At 38.6% G+C, this 14574-nt stretch overlaps 1 protein-coding gene across 1 annotated transcript; it reads left to right on the plus strand.

The window, feature by feature from the left end:
* Positions 1 to 851: 851 nt before the first annotated feature.
* Positions 852 to 12883, plus strand: LOC136276826 (tetratricopeptide repeat protein 28-like). Its single transcript, XM_066166593.1, has 5 exons — positions 852 to 976; positions 1964 to 2125; positions 2388 to 2465; positions 8800 to 8861; positions 10021 to 12883. The coding sequence occupies exons 1-5, from the start codon at positions 880 to 882 to the stop codon at positions 12853 to 12855; spliced, it is 3234 nt and encodes a 1077-aa protein (XP_066022690.1). The 5' UTR covers positions 852 to 879; the 3' UTR covers positions 12856 to 12883.
* The last annotated feature ends 1691 nt before the right edge of the window (positions 12884 to 14574 follow it).

The following is a 14574-nucleotide window of genomic DNA, read 5'->3' on the forward strand; positions in this document are numbered from 1 at the left end:
GCCACAAGACGCTGACAAAACTTTTTCTCTCCACCGAAAATCACATCAAAATTTGTCCTTGCTAAATTTCAAGTGTGCTGCACGTATCAGCACCCCCCGGGGAACCCCTATATATAAGAGGGCGAGGATGCGCGCGGGGAATTTCGAAAACGACCCTTATAAAATTATAAAAGGTACCTGAGTCCGTGTGGGAGTGGCAACAACTGATATCTACCCGTATAAAGTACCAATTTAAACACAAAAAAATTGAAAAATCTCAAAAATAAGAACTTCTTTATCGATGTGCTCAAGAGGCTCAAGTCAGATCATTAAAATCGTCCAAGTGCTTATTAAATGCTTATTTCAGGTATTTTATTGAGCGAAAAACACCCTTAAAGGTACCAGCTAAGTCTCTGGCAGTCCACTAAAGTTTGAGACACCGTAAAAGGTTCCAGATCACTGATTTTGACCCCTGAAAGGTACGACAAGCATCCTCACGTATTTCCGATCGCCTCCTCCCCCACCTCCCCCACCTCCCCCACCAACCCTGTCAGCACCTAAAAACAAAAGATATGATTTGCCAACTACGAGCTGTCAGTCTCACCTCGTAAAATTCACGTAAACTGGTTATTTACTTATAAAAACTTTATGAAAGTAGGATAGAAAACGAATTTGGACGACTTGCCGCTGTTTGTCGGATGCATGATGACATTAGCTCTTAATTGGCTTCTGATTTTGTGTCTATGTATCCCTCCCATTCTCAGAAGGGAAAAAATATTTATTTTGCAACTGGGTAATATGTTGAGCTGATGTTTAAACCATTTTCAATAACCTTTTTTTCAGGCCAGGATGACTTAAAAGAAGAACTTTTTAAGAAGCATCAGTCTTCTTACAGTTGCTATGGCTACAGGAAGAAGTTCAATTAAAGTTCCATGTGAAAATGAAGACTTACCTGACAAAGAAAATGCACCAGATTTTGACGAGGACACTTTACGAGGTGAGCTAAGTTTAACTTTGGCTTCAGTTCTTGTTAGAACAATTTCTATTCGATCAGTTTCAAGAATGCAAGCAGATGTGGAAAAGGACATTTACAGTATATGACCACTTTAAAGGATATTTGGCCAGTCATGACTCTCTTCTATGATTACAATATGCTGTTCATTGAGAAGATCTATGACACAGAACCTTTTGCTATTTTCTTTTTTAACAGTTCAAAGCAATAACACAAAGTTATAATAAGTTAAGACTTTATTTGATCATCATACAACATCCATTGTGTAAGTTTGCATCATAGGTACCATCATCATCATCACCATCATCATCACCATCATCTTTCAATTTTAATGAAACATAATCACTTTGAAACCTTCAACATTCCCTCCCTTCTCCTCGAGCAACCCACAGGCATTTGATCTTCATCCAAGCCAAAGAGGGTGGGGGGGGGAGGGGGTTTTAACCCTCCCTGACTGGCGTTAGGGAATTTGAATAAAAACTGTCACATCTAATTTCCAGGAGAGTACAAGTGTTAATTATCCTTGAATATGGAGGTGTTTAAGGTAGATAGTGTACTTTCACTAACAAATGGCTCAGAAGAAAAAAGGCTTCAAGGTCTAGGCTTTAAAGCTTGGTCAATTTGTTTTTAAAGCTTGATCAATTAGTTGAAAGTGAAATTGCTAATTATTTCGCCTTTTACATAAGATTGTGTGGGGCATTTGAACATTTTATTAATTTTGCCCAGGGAATAGGAATGTTAGGAATCTCCGGGGGTTTGCTTCGAATTGAGTGATGCTTATAATTCTCATCATTATTCTTACCCATGTTGTTACCTACATTGTTAGCATCATCATAACTATTGAAAATCTGCAGATTTTAAATCTCCAGATCTTGGCAGCTCTGACTATACACGAATAATTATTAACTACGACCACAGACTTTGACACCCATTTTTAATTTTCTTTCGAATTATTTTATTTTTTCTTTGCAGCCACAGCTGATGTTTATAGGAATGAGGGTAATGAGGCCTTCATGAAAGGAGATTTCATCAATGCTATTCATTTTTACACCAAAGGAATTAAAATGAACTGCAATGACAAAGAACTGAAGGCTAAACTGCACAACAACAGGGCAATTGCACTTTCTAAACTTGGTAAGATGGTGAGAGCTTTAATATGCATTTTTTTTTCTATTTTGAAGCTATTGAGTTGTCAGTAGTAGTTTTCTGAAAAAAGGTGATGATTTTGAATGCATGTCCGGAAAAATTTACATATTATCTTGGCCTCTCAAATATACAAAGAAGTAACCTCTTACCCCAGATATCAACGGGCATCACAAGTTTTTCCCAAAATTATAGTAATGGTAGTTGGTTTGCAACATGTATGGTTAATCAGAGATATTTATTTCAATAACAGGAAATCACCAGGATTCACTAAGGGATGCAGAAGCAGCCATTGAGTTAAATCCAACTTTCCTTAAGGCAATTGTGAGAGGTTAGATATGTTAGCTGTACTATAATAATAGTAATAAAAAAAAGAACTCAACACTCTAAGGTTAAATGAGGTTAAATAGAGTTCAATCTTGTCTCAATTGACTTTAATTAAGAGGTCAAGACCACCCTGATGTACATTTGAATCCAGATCTTGACTGCTACGCCATTACTTCCATTAATCATGATGAGAATATTATTTTGAACGGGATGAAAAACTCAATGCGGAATGCAAAGCAAAATTTCAGCATGAATATTTTAGTTCCTTAAGTTCAATGAGTCACAGGCGTCAGATATGTTAAGAGCGTATCCACCAGAGCACGGACAGTCGTGCTACATGCCATCTCACCGATTTCAATGAAACTTTGCCAGTTTAAAGGGTCTACCCCAAAACTCAAAAAGACAAACTGGTTTCTGTTTTGGTTTTTTTCTGGGGGAAGATAGACCACCCCCTCGTTTTTTTCTTAGTTTTCACCAAGAAAATCGCTTCAAATAGGTAAAATGTATGAAGCTCTCATTGCGATGGTATTTAACCAATTACTCTGAGGATTTGCACACATCTTTTTACATCCTTTGTTAATGTCTGCTGCGAGCATCAGTCAGTTTGAGTGACGGCTTGTCAATCAACAGAGGCAAATATACGACTGTGTTTTTAGACTTTTCGATTCATCCAAATATTTGACAACTTTGAGGTCAAATATCTCCCGTTGCCAGAAGGCTACAACACTAATCTTAATTACCCTTTATAACCCATTATTTCATCTCTGAAAATCATCAAAAAAATCTTTGGGAACTACCGTATTTTTGTCTTGGATGCCTTTTAAAATCTGCGACTGTGACAAGTTTCTCTTAACTACACCTGTCACGCACTTCTTGCTCTAGGCGGTCACTTGACGAAATAAACCTACATTTTTTAGTTCTTTATACAAGATGGTTGTTCAAGAAAGGTGAAAAATGTGAAAAACTTTCGAGGTTTTTTGTAGGAACGGAAAATTCCACGTTTAGAGAGATGCATGTAGACGAAAAATCAATGGGAAAATCGTAGCGTTTCTTTCTTCAGTCGTTTATTACTTTGAAGATTTGCTAAAATCAGCAGATATGTCTTTTGTACGGCACAAAACATTCGTTAGTCTATAATTTGATTGTTTATCATCATCATTGCTCATTTTAGGAGATTTTAAAGTCACATGCTGCGTGTTGGTTGATATTACTACATGTTCCAGTGTACTACAACTTCGGCTTTTACAGACGAGAAATTCTGCGCTCTCGCTTGAGAGCAAATATCAATAGTTCTATCGGACTAAAAACTGTGCTTCTATTCCGAAAATAAAATTCAATAGTGTTGTCGTTGTCACTTACCGCCATCGAACATTTCCATGCAGAACTCCGCTAAGCTAACATCTGTTGTGTGAGCCGATGACTCTCCGTAGGAATTATTCAAGCGCGTTGTTCATGCTGTCTGCTAGATAACAATTTCAGAATAATCTGCAGCTCTCTATGATTATTTGCCTGCTTCGTTTGTAAAATATCTGCATATTTTTTTCAAGCATTCTATTACTACATATAAATCCACATCTCTCTAGATCGAATGTTGCCGGGTTTGACTTGTAAAATTTTAAAATAAGAATGAGCCAGCAGTAATTTGACGAGTAGGCTTCCTGCAAATCTCCCTTGATGAAATCCTAAGACATAGCCAGTTGTTTTCGTGAGCAAAGACAATAAACATGAAAGAAAAGTGAGATGCTATTTTTTTTTTTTTTAGCTTAATAGCAGCTGTACCCTCTCCTGCAGTCTTCGTCTAAATTTTGCAAGGTCCCTCCTTATCTTCTGCCTTGTTCGGTCAGTTTCGAATTCTAAAGCTAGATCATTGGCATCGGCCTCTCCGTCCTCATTCATATTTACAGAGGGGGACCTCATCGATAAACCAATTTTTGTTACGGCAGATAACCGGCTGAAGTATCGAGCGATTTGCTGCTGTATCAACCGGTCAGTCTTAGACAACATTTCTGGCTGGTGTCGTCTCTTAAACTCTCTCGATATTTGGGAAATCACATTAGAGGCGGTTGCCTTACTAGTTTCCTCCCTTGCCCAGCACACGTCTTAGAGATAATTCTCTGCTTTCTGAGAAAAGGTGGCTGTTTTTTGTGTTTTCCAAAGAGCCCATCCAAAGTCCACTTGGCTAGTTAAGGATTGTTCGTCAGAATTTTTACCTGAGGTCCGACCTTGAACGTAGCCATCCCCTATAGAATGACAAGCCAATCTTAGTCCATTTCCTCTTGATCTTGTCCTAGGCGGAATTTTTTTGTCGGCTTCACTGTGTTTGTCTTTGTCAGGGTACATTTGGATGGCAGCCAATGACTGAAACGTCTTGATACATCCTTCTTTTAGCAAGAATATCTCGCTTTCTTGTTCCGTCTATGACGGATTGGGTATAGTTCTCGCTATGACCCGCGTTCCGAAATCTGTGCACGTTGCTGATAACCACCCGCTTCTACGATTAGTTTGCTGAAGGTTTCTAATGTGATAAGCCTAGTGAGACCCTGAGGTGCTTCAAACCGTGCCAGTTGGTCTGCGCTATAAACTTGTCGCAGTTCTTAAGTCAGAGGGAGGATCGCCCACCTCTATCAATGTGAGCTCCTCTACAGTACCTGCGTATCCCTAGCAATCATATGATATAAAGTTCATCTCAGTCACAAATCACCAGCTAGGAAAACTGATGTTCAGATAAGCGCTCTTCTTGCCCTTCTTCCTTATTCATTGCCGACTCTAAGATAGCAGCTACAGCACGCGTTCTATTTAGGTTTACAGTCACCTTGCCGCCACCAGGAAGACTCGCCACCAGCTTTGATTTCTTCTGCCATCTGCAGATTCATATCTCTCCCACTTTATGTCTCCGATTTTTATGAGGATGCTGGCATTTACGAACCCGAAGGTCTGAATCTCACACCAAGTTGTGCACGATATTTGAGGTACATCGTGAAATCGCGGCCTTCGTAATCTCCAAATAAGCCAATACGCGCTAGAATAAGCTCCATCTCGGACGAAACGCATGTTTGGGATACAACGACGTCTCTCAAATGTTTTTTTTTAAAGCTGTATACCCACGAATTTAGAGGTATGAGCTGTTGCCGTCCCTGTCCAGCGCGAGAAAAATAACATTTGGTCCCACAGTTAGTTGCAAATGAACAAGACAACTGCACCATCTTGACTTTATTAATTCGAGTGTTAGATTGAATTGAGGGCTTTTTAGACATTCGATTTCTTATATGGCATCACTATGAAGACGTAATACAACTGATACACCTACACTACATAGGATTAACAATGTCTGTTGCGCTGTTGCGAGAAGGAGGAAAATATTACCGGAAGTGTAAACTCTTTTTAAAAAGAGTTTCAGAGACGTTTCAGAGATGTCTATCTTTGATCGGCTGTCACAAAAAAATGACCCCCACTTAAATTTACTTGGAAAAATAAACTTACCAACTCCTTGTTGAAAATATTGGAATTCATTTGACCGATACGCCGGCATTTCCTCGGGCTGCTATAAAACATTTCATAAATTGACTAATGAATAAAATGTTTTGAAATACCATTCGGAATTTTCCTTTTTTTTCTGCGTGCAAATCAAGGGTAAACAAAGTTTTTAAAACATTTGACTAGAATTTCATGGAGTTCACCTCGATAATTTTCGTCGGCCAGAGTCAAGACGCGCCAAGGTAAGCGACATCGCCCTCCAGTAAAATAATTTTCCAAAGAATAAACGTGGCAAGCGTGAGGAAACGCACATTTTTTTTATCATTGTGATCAAAGCCCAATGATATACCTAAACTGGTACTTACGGTATCAAACCATTGATTATGACAGGATGAGCTTAATTTTTCTGTCGAGGTGGACGTGATTTCACATTAAAAGCGTTTTTGACGGAACAAACTAGTGAGCATCACTGCACGAACTGAGAAAGTAAAAACTTGTATTTATCTCCCACGCGTTTCGTCTGACAATAGTAGACTTCATCAAGGATTTTTTCAAGTAGGGTAAATAAGCTTTCTCATATACAAATAGTAAATAAGTTGTCTCTTTGCTATTGAAGCCAATGGATAGAATTCGCCAGGTGCGCCTAAGGTGTTATACATGCGTGACATTTTCCGGACGTTACATGTACGAGTACGTGATCCGTTTGAGGGTCACAGATTTAGGGTAAATATTTCACCCCTCAACATCACGCAATGTCTCTAGTTTATAGAGGTCTTAGAACGTTTCATTTTATGGAGTTGCCTTCTGCGGGTAGAAGGCTACAAGCGAATTTCTCAGGCGTAATTGCCTTTGATTTCTCAATTGATGTTGTCGCAAACAGTTTTTGGGAGTCACGAGACCAAAAAAACTTATCAGGACCTAGTTTCATGTTCTAATGGAAAGAAATAGCAAATAAAAACACATCTTCTTGAGAAATAAAGTCACAAATGACGGGGGTTCTCGGAAACAAATAGTGATAGAAAAGGATTTCAGTTCTGGTCAATATTGAGTTTTCATGGCCTACTTCCAAATCTGAGGGAACGCGCTGAGGGAATAAAAAAACATAAATGTGTGATAATGTAAGCAAGAGAATGAAAATCCAAATGAAGAAAAAGGAGAAAACATGGGAACCCGTGTTGCAGCGTGCAGATATCTTTTGAGCCAGACCTACACACCCAAGCCCGACACCACCCAGAGAAACTCGAAAGAGTCCTGTATATGAACTAGCTCACACGTACTCGCAGGAAAGGCCATGACAATCAGCGAAAATAATAGCAAATGCAAATGATATTTGCAGTCAAAAAACAGGAAAATAAGATAAGAGAAGGATTAAGAACTTTCTAGAAGTGTCTTCTTGAAAAGAAAAGATGAACAATTTTTACTTCTCATGAAAAGTCACGCAGTAACCCTACAAATACTATTTCTATACGTGGAATTTCTTGATGGTGGAAAGTGGAAAAAACATTTTCCAGTCTTATTTTCTGGAAACATGGCGTAGGTAATGAATTTATGGGGCTATTGATATTTCCTATCAAATAAGGGGGGTAGAGTTTCCCGTCATTCGCGGTATGGAAAAGCCGAAGTTGTTACACTCGGGAACTTGTACGTCAACAAGCAGGCGACATGTGACTTTAAAATCTCCTCTACTGTTACAGTTTCCTTATTGTAAACTGTGCGATAATGATAATAGACGATCAAAGTATAGGCTAATGAATGTTTTGTTCTGTACAAGAGCCCTATGTCCTGATTTTAGCAAATCTTCAAAGTAATAAACGACTGAAGAAAGAAACGCAACGATTTTCCCATTCATTTTTCGTCAACACGCATCTCTCTAAACGTGAAATTTTCCATTCCTACAAAAAATCTCGAAAGTTTTTCACATTTTTCACCTTTCTTGATCAATCATCTTGTATAAAGAGCTAAAAAATGTAGGTTTATTTTGTCAAGTGACCGCCTGGAGCAAGAAGTGCGTGACAGGTGTAGTTGAGAGAAACTTGTCACAGTCGCAGATTTTAAAAGGTATCCAAGACAAAAATACGGTAGTGCCCAAAGATTTTTTTGATGATTTTCAGAGATGAAATGATGGGTTATAAAGGGTAATTAAGATTAGTGTTGTAGCTTTCTGGCAACGGGAGATATTTGACCTCAAAGTTGTAAAATATTTGGATGAATCGAAAAGTCTAAAAACACAGTCGTATATTTGCCTCTGTTGATTGACAAGCCGTCAATCGAACTGACTGATACTCGCGGCGGCCATTAACTAAGGATGTAAAACTATGTGTGCAAATCCTCAAAGTAATTGGTTAAATACCATCGCAATGAGAGCTTCATACATTTTACCTATTTGAAGCGATTTCATTGGTGAAAACCAAGAAAAACCGGGGGGTGGTCTATCTCCCCACGGAAAAAACCAAAACAGAAACCAGTCTGTTTTTTTGAGTTTTGGGTAGAGCCTTTAAACTGACAAAGTTTCATTGAAATCGGTGAGATGGCATGTAGCACGACTGTCCGGTACTCTCGTGGACACGCTCTTAAGTCACTATCTAGCTGTTTTAGAAAGAAGGATCAGGACTTACCTAACTCTTAGTGTTTTAGTGTGAGTTGTTGATCCCAATTTAAGTGTTCTTAGAAGTTTCAGTTGTCTGTAAAGCTAAATAAATCTAACTGAAACCTAATAGGGCCTGTTTATTCTTTTCCGTTTAGTTTTTTTTGTTTTGTTTTGTCTTTTTTTTTTCTTCTGGTCTGTAATGATTTCAATGGTTTCAGGTTCTTTTCTCAGAATTGAGCTACAGTAATAGTATGCTTCTTTGCGTTGTTGCCTACAGGAGCCACTGCTTGTGTTGAATTGAAGAGATTTGAAGAAGCAATCACTTGGTGTGATAAGGGACTAGCTGTATCCTTTGAAGGAATCTTTCATTTTTAACCGTGGGTATAAAAAAAAAGTTTCCATAATTTGATGTTTTAAGGGAGAAAATACAAAGAAGGGTATTAATTATGATGGGAACTTATCAGTTCATATACTTTAAGTGTGTGTGATTAAAAACATAGGAGAAGTTATTACCTCATGACTTGTTAATGAAATTACTCCTTTTAGCCACTCACGGGAGTTAAAGGGTTAGAAGACTAATATTCATCCAGTTTATACATAGTACTTGGGTAGATGATCTCTCTTAAACAAGCCAGAACAAAAAGCTCGGTAATTTTTACATATTTTATGCAGATTTTCTTGCCTTCGACCTTTTTCCACTACTTAGAGACTCGGAAACTTTCGTCCTGCTTTCCTATGGACAAATAAAAATTTTAAAGACATGTGTTTGTGTTGTAGACTCATTTCTTCCACTGCTGTAAAACATTTGTCTGATGTTAAAGCTATATTAATTTAAAAATTGAGCAAGTGCTGCTCAGTTTTTGGAAACTAAGGATTAAATCTAGATATTTCGCGTTAAATTTTGAGGCTGTAGACAGAAAAAAAATTTTTTGAAGTGTAGATTTACTTCACAACTGACTTTAAGACTGAATGTTGATAAATCATCTACCTTTCATGCAAAGCCCTCCTAATGGGTCATTTTATAGTCGTGTACTTAGTTGCCAAGCCTTAGTTTGGAGTGAGGCTGAAGGTGACCTTGTTGTGATAGAGACCAGTATCTAGAAACGATAATAACAAAGTAGTTTGCATATAAAAAGCAGCAATGTTTTTATCATAACAAGGTCAGCCTTTATCATCCCTCTTGTTCAGAGGCTTGGGAACCAAGCACGAAACATAATCTTTTTTGTTTTTCCACATTTAACCCTTAACATAAAAAAAGATTGACAAAAACAATAGGATCTTGTTTTCATTAAGACTTCAGTCTGTCAGAGAAGTGGGAGATAAGTCCACGGAGGAAAAAGATCCTATTAGTCATGACCACGTTAGCGCAAGTTCAGGTGATATCAAGAAAGTCATAGACTTCTATAATTGGGGAGAAGAAGCCATAGAGTACCTAAACCTATATCTTAAAAAAGCTAAAGAAGTAGGAGACAAGCATGGGGAGGGTCGTGCTTATGGCAGTCTTGGCAATGCTTATCACCGTCTGGGTGATTTCAAAAAAGCCATAGAGTACCACAACCTATATCTTAAAATAGCTAAAGAAGTAGGAGACAAGCATGGGGAGGGTGGTGCTTATGGCAATCTTGGCAATGCTTATGACAGTCTGGGTGATTTCAAAACAGCCATAGAGTACCACAACCTACATCTTAAAATAGCTAAAGAAGTAGGAGACAAGCATGGGGAGGGTGGTGCTTATGGCAATCTTGGCAATGCTTATGACAGTCTGGGTGATTTCAAAAAAGCCATAGAGTACCACAACCTACATCTTAAAATAGCTAAAGAAGTAGGAGACAAGCATGGGGAGGGTGGTGCTTATGGCAATCTTGGCAATGCTTATGAGAGTCTGGGTGATTTCAAAAAAGCCATAGAGTACCACAACCTAGATCTTAAAATAGCTAAAGAAGTAGGAGACAAGCATGGGGAGGGTGGTGCTTATGGCAATCTTGGCAATGCTTATCACCGTCTGGGTGATTTCAAAAAAGCCATAGAGTACCACAACCTACATCTTAAAATAGCTAAAGAAGTAGGAGACAAGCATGGGGAGGGTCGTGCTTATGGCAATCTTGGCAATGCTTATCACCGTCTGGGTGATTTCAAAAAAGCCATAGAGTACCACAACCTAGATCTTAAAATAGCTAAAGAAGTAGGAGACAAGCATGGGGAGGGTCGTGCTTATGGCAATCTTGGCAATGCTTATGACAGTCTGGGTGATTTCAAAAAAGCCATAGAGTACCACAACCTACATCTTAAAATATCTAAAGAAGTAGGAGACAAGCATGGGGAGGGTGGTGCTTATGGCAATCTTGGCAATACTTATGAGAGTCTGGGTGATTTCAAAAAAGCCATAGAGCACCACAACCTAGATCTTAAAATAGCTAAAGAAGTAGGAGACAAGCATGGGGAGGGTCGTGCTTATGGCAATCTTGGCAATGCTTATCACCGTCTGGGTGATTTCAAAAAAGGCATAGAGTACCACCACCTACATCTTAAAATAGCTAAAGAAGTAGGAGACAAGCATGGGGAGGGTGGTGCTTATGGCAAACATGGCAATGCTTATCACCGTCTGGGTGATTTCAAAAAAGCCATAGAGTACCACAACCTACATCTTAAAATAGCTAAAGAAGTAGGAGACAAGCATGGGGAGGGTGGTGCTTATGGCAATCTTGGCAATGCTTATCACCGTCTGGGTGATTTCAAAAAAGCCATGGAGTACCATAATCTAAATCTTAAAATAGCTAAAGAAGTAGGAGACAAATCCTTGGAGGCAATGGCCTACTGTTCATTAGGATGCGTTTCTGAGTTACAAGGTGGACTGCCAAAAGCCGTTGAACATTACCAAGCTAGCATAAACTTGTTCAATTCCTTGAGAGTACTTCTAAAATCTAAAGATGAGTGGAAAGTTAATTTTCGAAATCAGCATCAAATGGTGTATACGGGTTTGTGGAGAGTTCTCGTAGAACAAGGTAATGTAGATGAAGCCTTATTTGTTGCTGAGAAAGGACGAGCTCAAGCTCTAACCGACCTCATGGAATCCAGTTTTCGTGGTGGAACAAGTCACCACAAGGGAGAAGATGAAGATTGCGCAGTTTTAAAAAACGTTCCATCAAACACTGTCTTTCAGGCAGTGGACAAAGCTAACGTCAATCTTTGGGTTGTGTCCGAAGGAAAACAAGTTCAGTTAAAACAAAGTAAACTCAAAGGTTTTGTTTCAGAGAATAGTGGATCTAGCCAGTCCTTTGAGTCGTTCATGCTCGGTGTCTATACACAACTTGGTGTTCGTTCTAATGTGAGATGCGAGAATCGATCTTTAGATGCTTTGAGGGAGGGCCGTTCAAAAGTGGATGAGAAAACCAAAGAAGCCAACCCTCAACCTCACTTCCAACAAGACGGATGCTTGAGAACTTTGTATGATATCGTTATGAAGCCGGTGGCTGACTTGATTCAAGGGGATGAGCTACTCATTATTCCTGATGGACCCCTGTGGATCGCTCCTTACGCTGCATTGAAGGATGGTAATTCTAAATACCTGTGTGAATCATTCACAATCCGAGTCGCTCCATCGTTAGCAAGTCTTAGACTCATTGCCGATTGCCCAGATGATTATCACAAAAGCAGTGATGCGTTACTTGTAGGAGATCCGTGGGTATCCGAGGTTACTAACAGCGAGGGAGAGAAAGTCCTCGAGCAGCTTCCGTGTGCTAAGGAAGAAGTAGAAATGATCGGAGAAATTCTGAATATCACGCCAATCACTGGCAGAAAAGCCACGAAACGTGAGGTGTTGAAAAGACTCAGTTCCGTTTCCTTAGTTCACTTTGCAGCACACGGATGTATGGAAACTGGTGAAATTGCTCTTACACCTGACCCAGACCGAATATCTACTGTGCCTACCAAGAAAGAAGATTACATTTTAACGATTCGAGATGTGTTGAATGTTCAACTTCGCGCTAAACTTGTTGTGCTCAGTTGCTGCCACAGTGGTCGAGGCGAGATCAAGGCTGAAGGTGTGGTTGGCATTGCGCGCGCTTTTATGGGGGCTGGTGCTCGGTCTGTTGTGGTGTCCCTGTGGGCGATTGATGACGAGGCTACTCTCGAGTTCATGAAATGCTTTTATCAGCACCTTGCAGAAGGTAAATCTACAAGCAAGTCACTGAACCTGGCCATGAAAAGCCTCAGAGAATCAGATGAGTTCCACGACATCAAGTACTGGGCGCCCTTTTTGCTGATTGGAGATGACCTCACGTTTGACCTGATGGCAAAGGAAAGAGAAAATTTGAATAGAAAATCAAACAAATGAGAAAATGTTATTTTTCATCTCAAAAGAATGAAGTTGGAACTTGGAAGGTTTAAATGTTTCTCTATTTTAAACTATTTTTGGCTATTTTTCTTTACTTTTCACTTTTTTGTTAAATGGAAGTTGAGATGTGCAACTTTACTATGGTGAAGAAATAAACCAGTCTATTTCATTATATTTTGATCAGTGGAATTGTCATTTTTTGTTACTTTAACAAATTTAAATGCTTGCGAGGAGAACGAAATGCAACAAGGCCTCTGTTATGAACGAGGTTTCCATTTCCACAAACATGTCACTCAGGTCTGTTCCTGTATTACAATCAGTTGTATGGAAAATAATTTAAAGGTTATTTCTTTTACCCAACCAGGGGCTTTTCCACCGGATTTTAATTATCTTTATCCTCTAAGCTTTTAATAAACAAAGAAACAATTCGTCATTTGCAAAAGTTGGCGAATTTTTATTTCCAAAACTTTGATTGAATATGTATGTGAATTGAATATGTGAATTGATCTTAGACCGTTTCTGCATCATAAATTACTTTGTTACAATTTACCTTCATCTTTACAAAAAAATTGATTACCATTTTCAAATCCATCCATTTTAATGCGATCTAGTTCTGTCAGTGCCAAGATTGCCATTCTAAGCTTAATTTGAAGAAGTAAACATCAGAGATGATGTTATTAAATTTACTAACCATATGTTAGAGACATTACACCTACTTTGAGGGGTGTAGCCAGCCTCTAGTCCCGTAGGCCCGGCCTACAATTGTTTTCTGCCCGCTTGACTTTTACTAAAAGATAATATGCCTCTTGCAAATGTTGAAACAAAAACTGAAATTTGTGAGGGAAGAGACTTACATTTAGTCAAAAAGCTGGCTACAACCCTGTTTTCAATCAAACGAGTCTGGCCAATTTTTGTCCGTTTTACCAAACACTTCTCCGTTCGTTTTAAAGAACGACGACAGAGAGGCTAAAAATTGTCCATGTAATCTAAACTAGGAAAGAGGGTAGCAGAGTTCACTATAATTAAAGTTTCCATACGTGTGACTTTTATTGTATGTGACATGGAATTTGTTGTTTCTAGTACGACAATATTTACGCTCATAAATGAGAGAAGCAGTTAACGTAAGCCATGTAGTCCTCAATGGGAATTATTTTGGTGAAAAGGCTCATTAATTAATGCAAACATAGTGCGTAGTTGAAAACGTTCAGGGCTTCAGGATAAAACTTCTAATTGTTGAAAATCACCTCTTGAAATTTTTTTATCGCTTTAAATTTACCTCAGCATGATTTGAGGATGTCTGATAATATGCGTGGTTGAATATAATGTAACTAGGATTTTAAAGACATGCTAGGACAGTTTCAACTAAACATGGTTTGTATAATGTCAGTGTATTTCGTGTGAAGTGTTTTGATGCTATTTTTTTTTAAGTTGAAGATAATTGTTCATTTATCTTACTTTACATTAATTAACTCATGAACTCCCAAGTTCTGAAGAAAAATTCTCCCAACTGATAAGAATGTGTTTCTCTTTGCTGCCGCTTGTTCCGAGAATTCGATGTAACATTATGTTTCTAGTAAAAGATTATCCTCCAGTTTGGATTTTCTCTAATTGTTATTGACTCCATGTTTGTCGGTGTATTAATACCGTGAGGAGAATTTAAATTATGATTAGTCTTGGGAGTAAATGGGTTCATTTTAGCGTCTCCGTTTAGCACATATT

Source organism: Pocillopora verrucosa, chromosome 5 (assembly GCF_036669915.1).
Source record: "Pocillopora verrucosa isolate sample1 chromosome 5, ASM3666991v2, whole genome shotgun sequence".
NCBI lineage: Eukaryota > Metazoa > Cnidaria > Anthozoa > Scleractinia > Pocilloporidae > Pocillopora > Pocillopora verrucosa.

Excerpts from the sequence above, each read along its gene's own strand:
- LOC136276826 (XM_066166593.1), top strand. The coding sequence starts at position 880 with ATGGCTACAGGAAGAAGTTCAATTAAAGTTCCATGTGAAAATGAAGAC. Across the intron at positions 2,126-2,387 it reads AATTGCACTTTCTAAACTTG|GAAATCACCAGGATTCACTA; the intron begins GTAAGATGGTGA and ends TTTCAATAACAG. Across the intron at positions 8,862-10,020 it reads TCACTTGGTGTGATAAGGGA|AGTCTTGGCAATGCTTATCA; the intron begins CTAGCTGTATCC and ends CGTGCTTATGGC.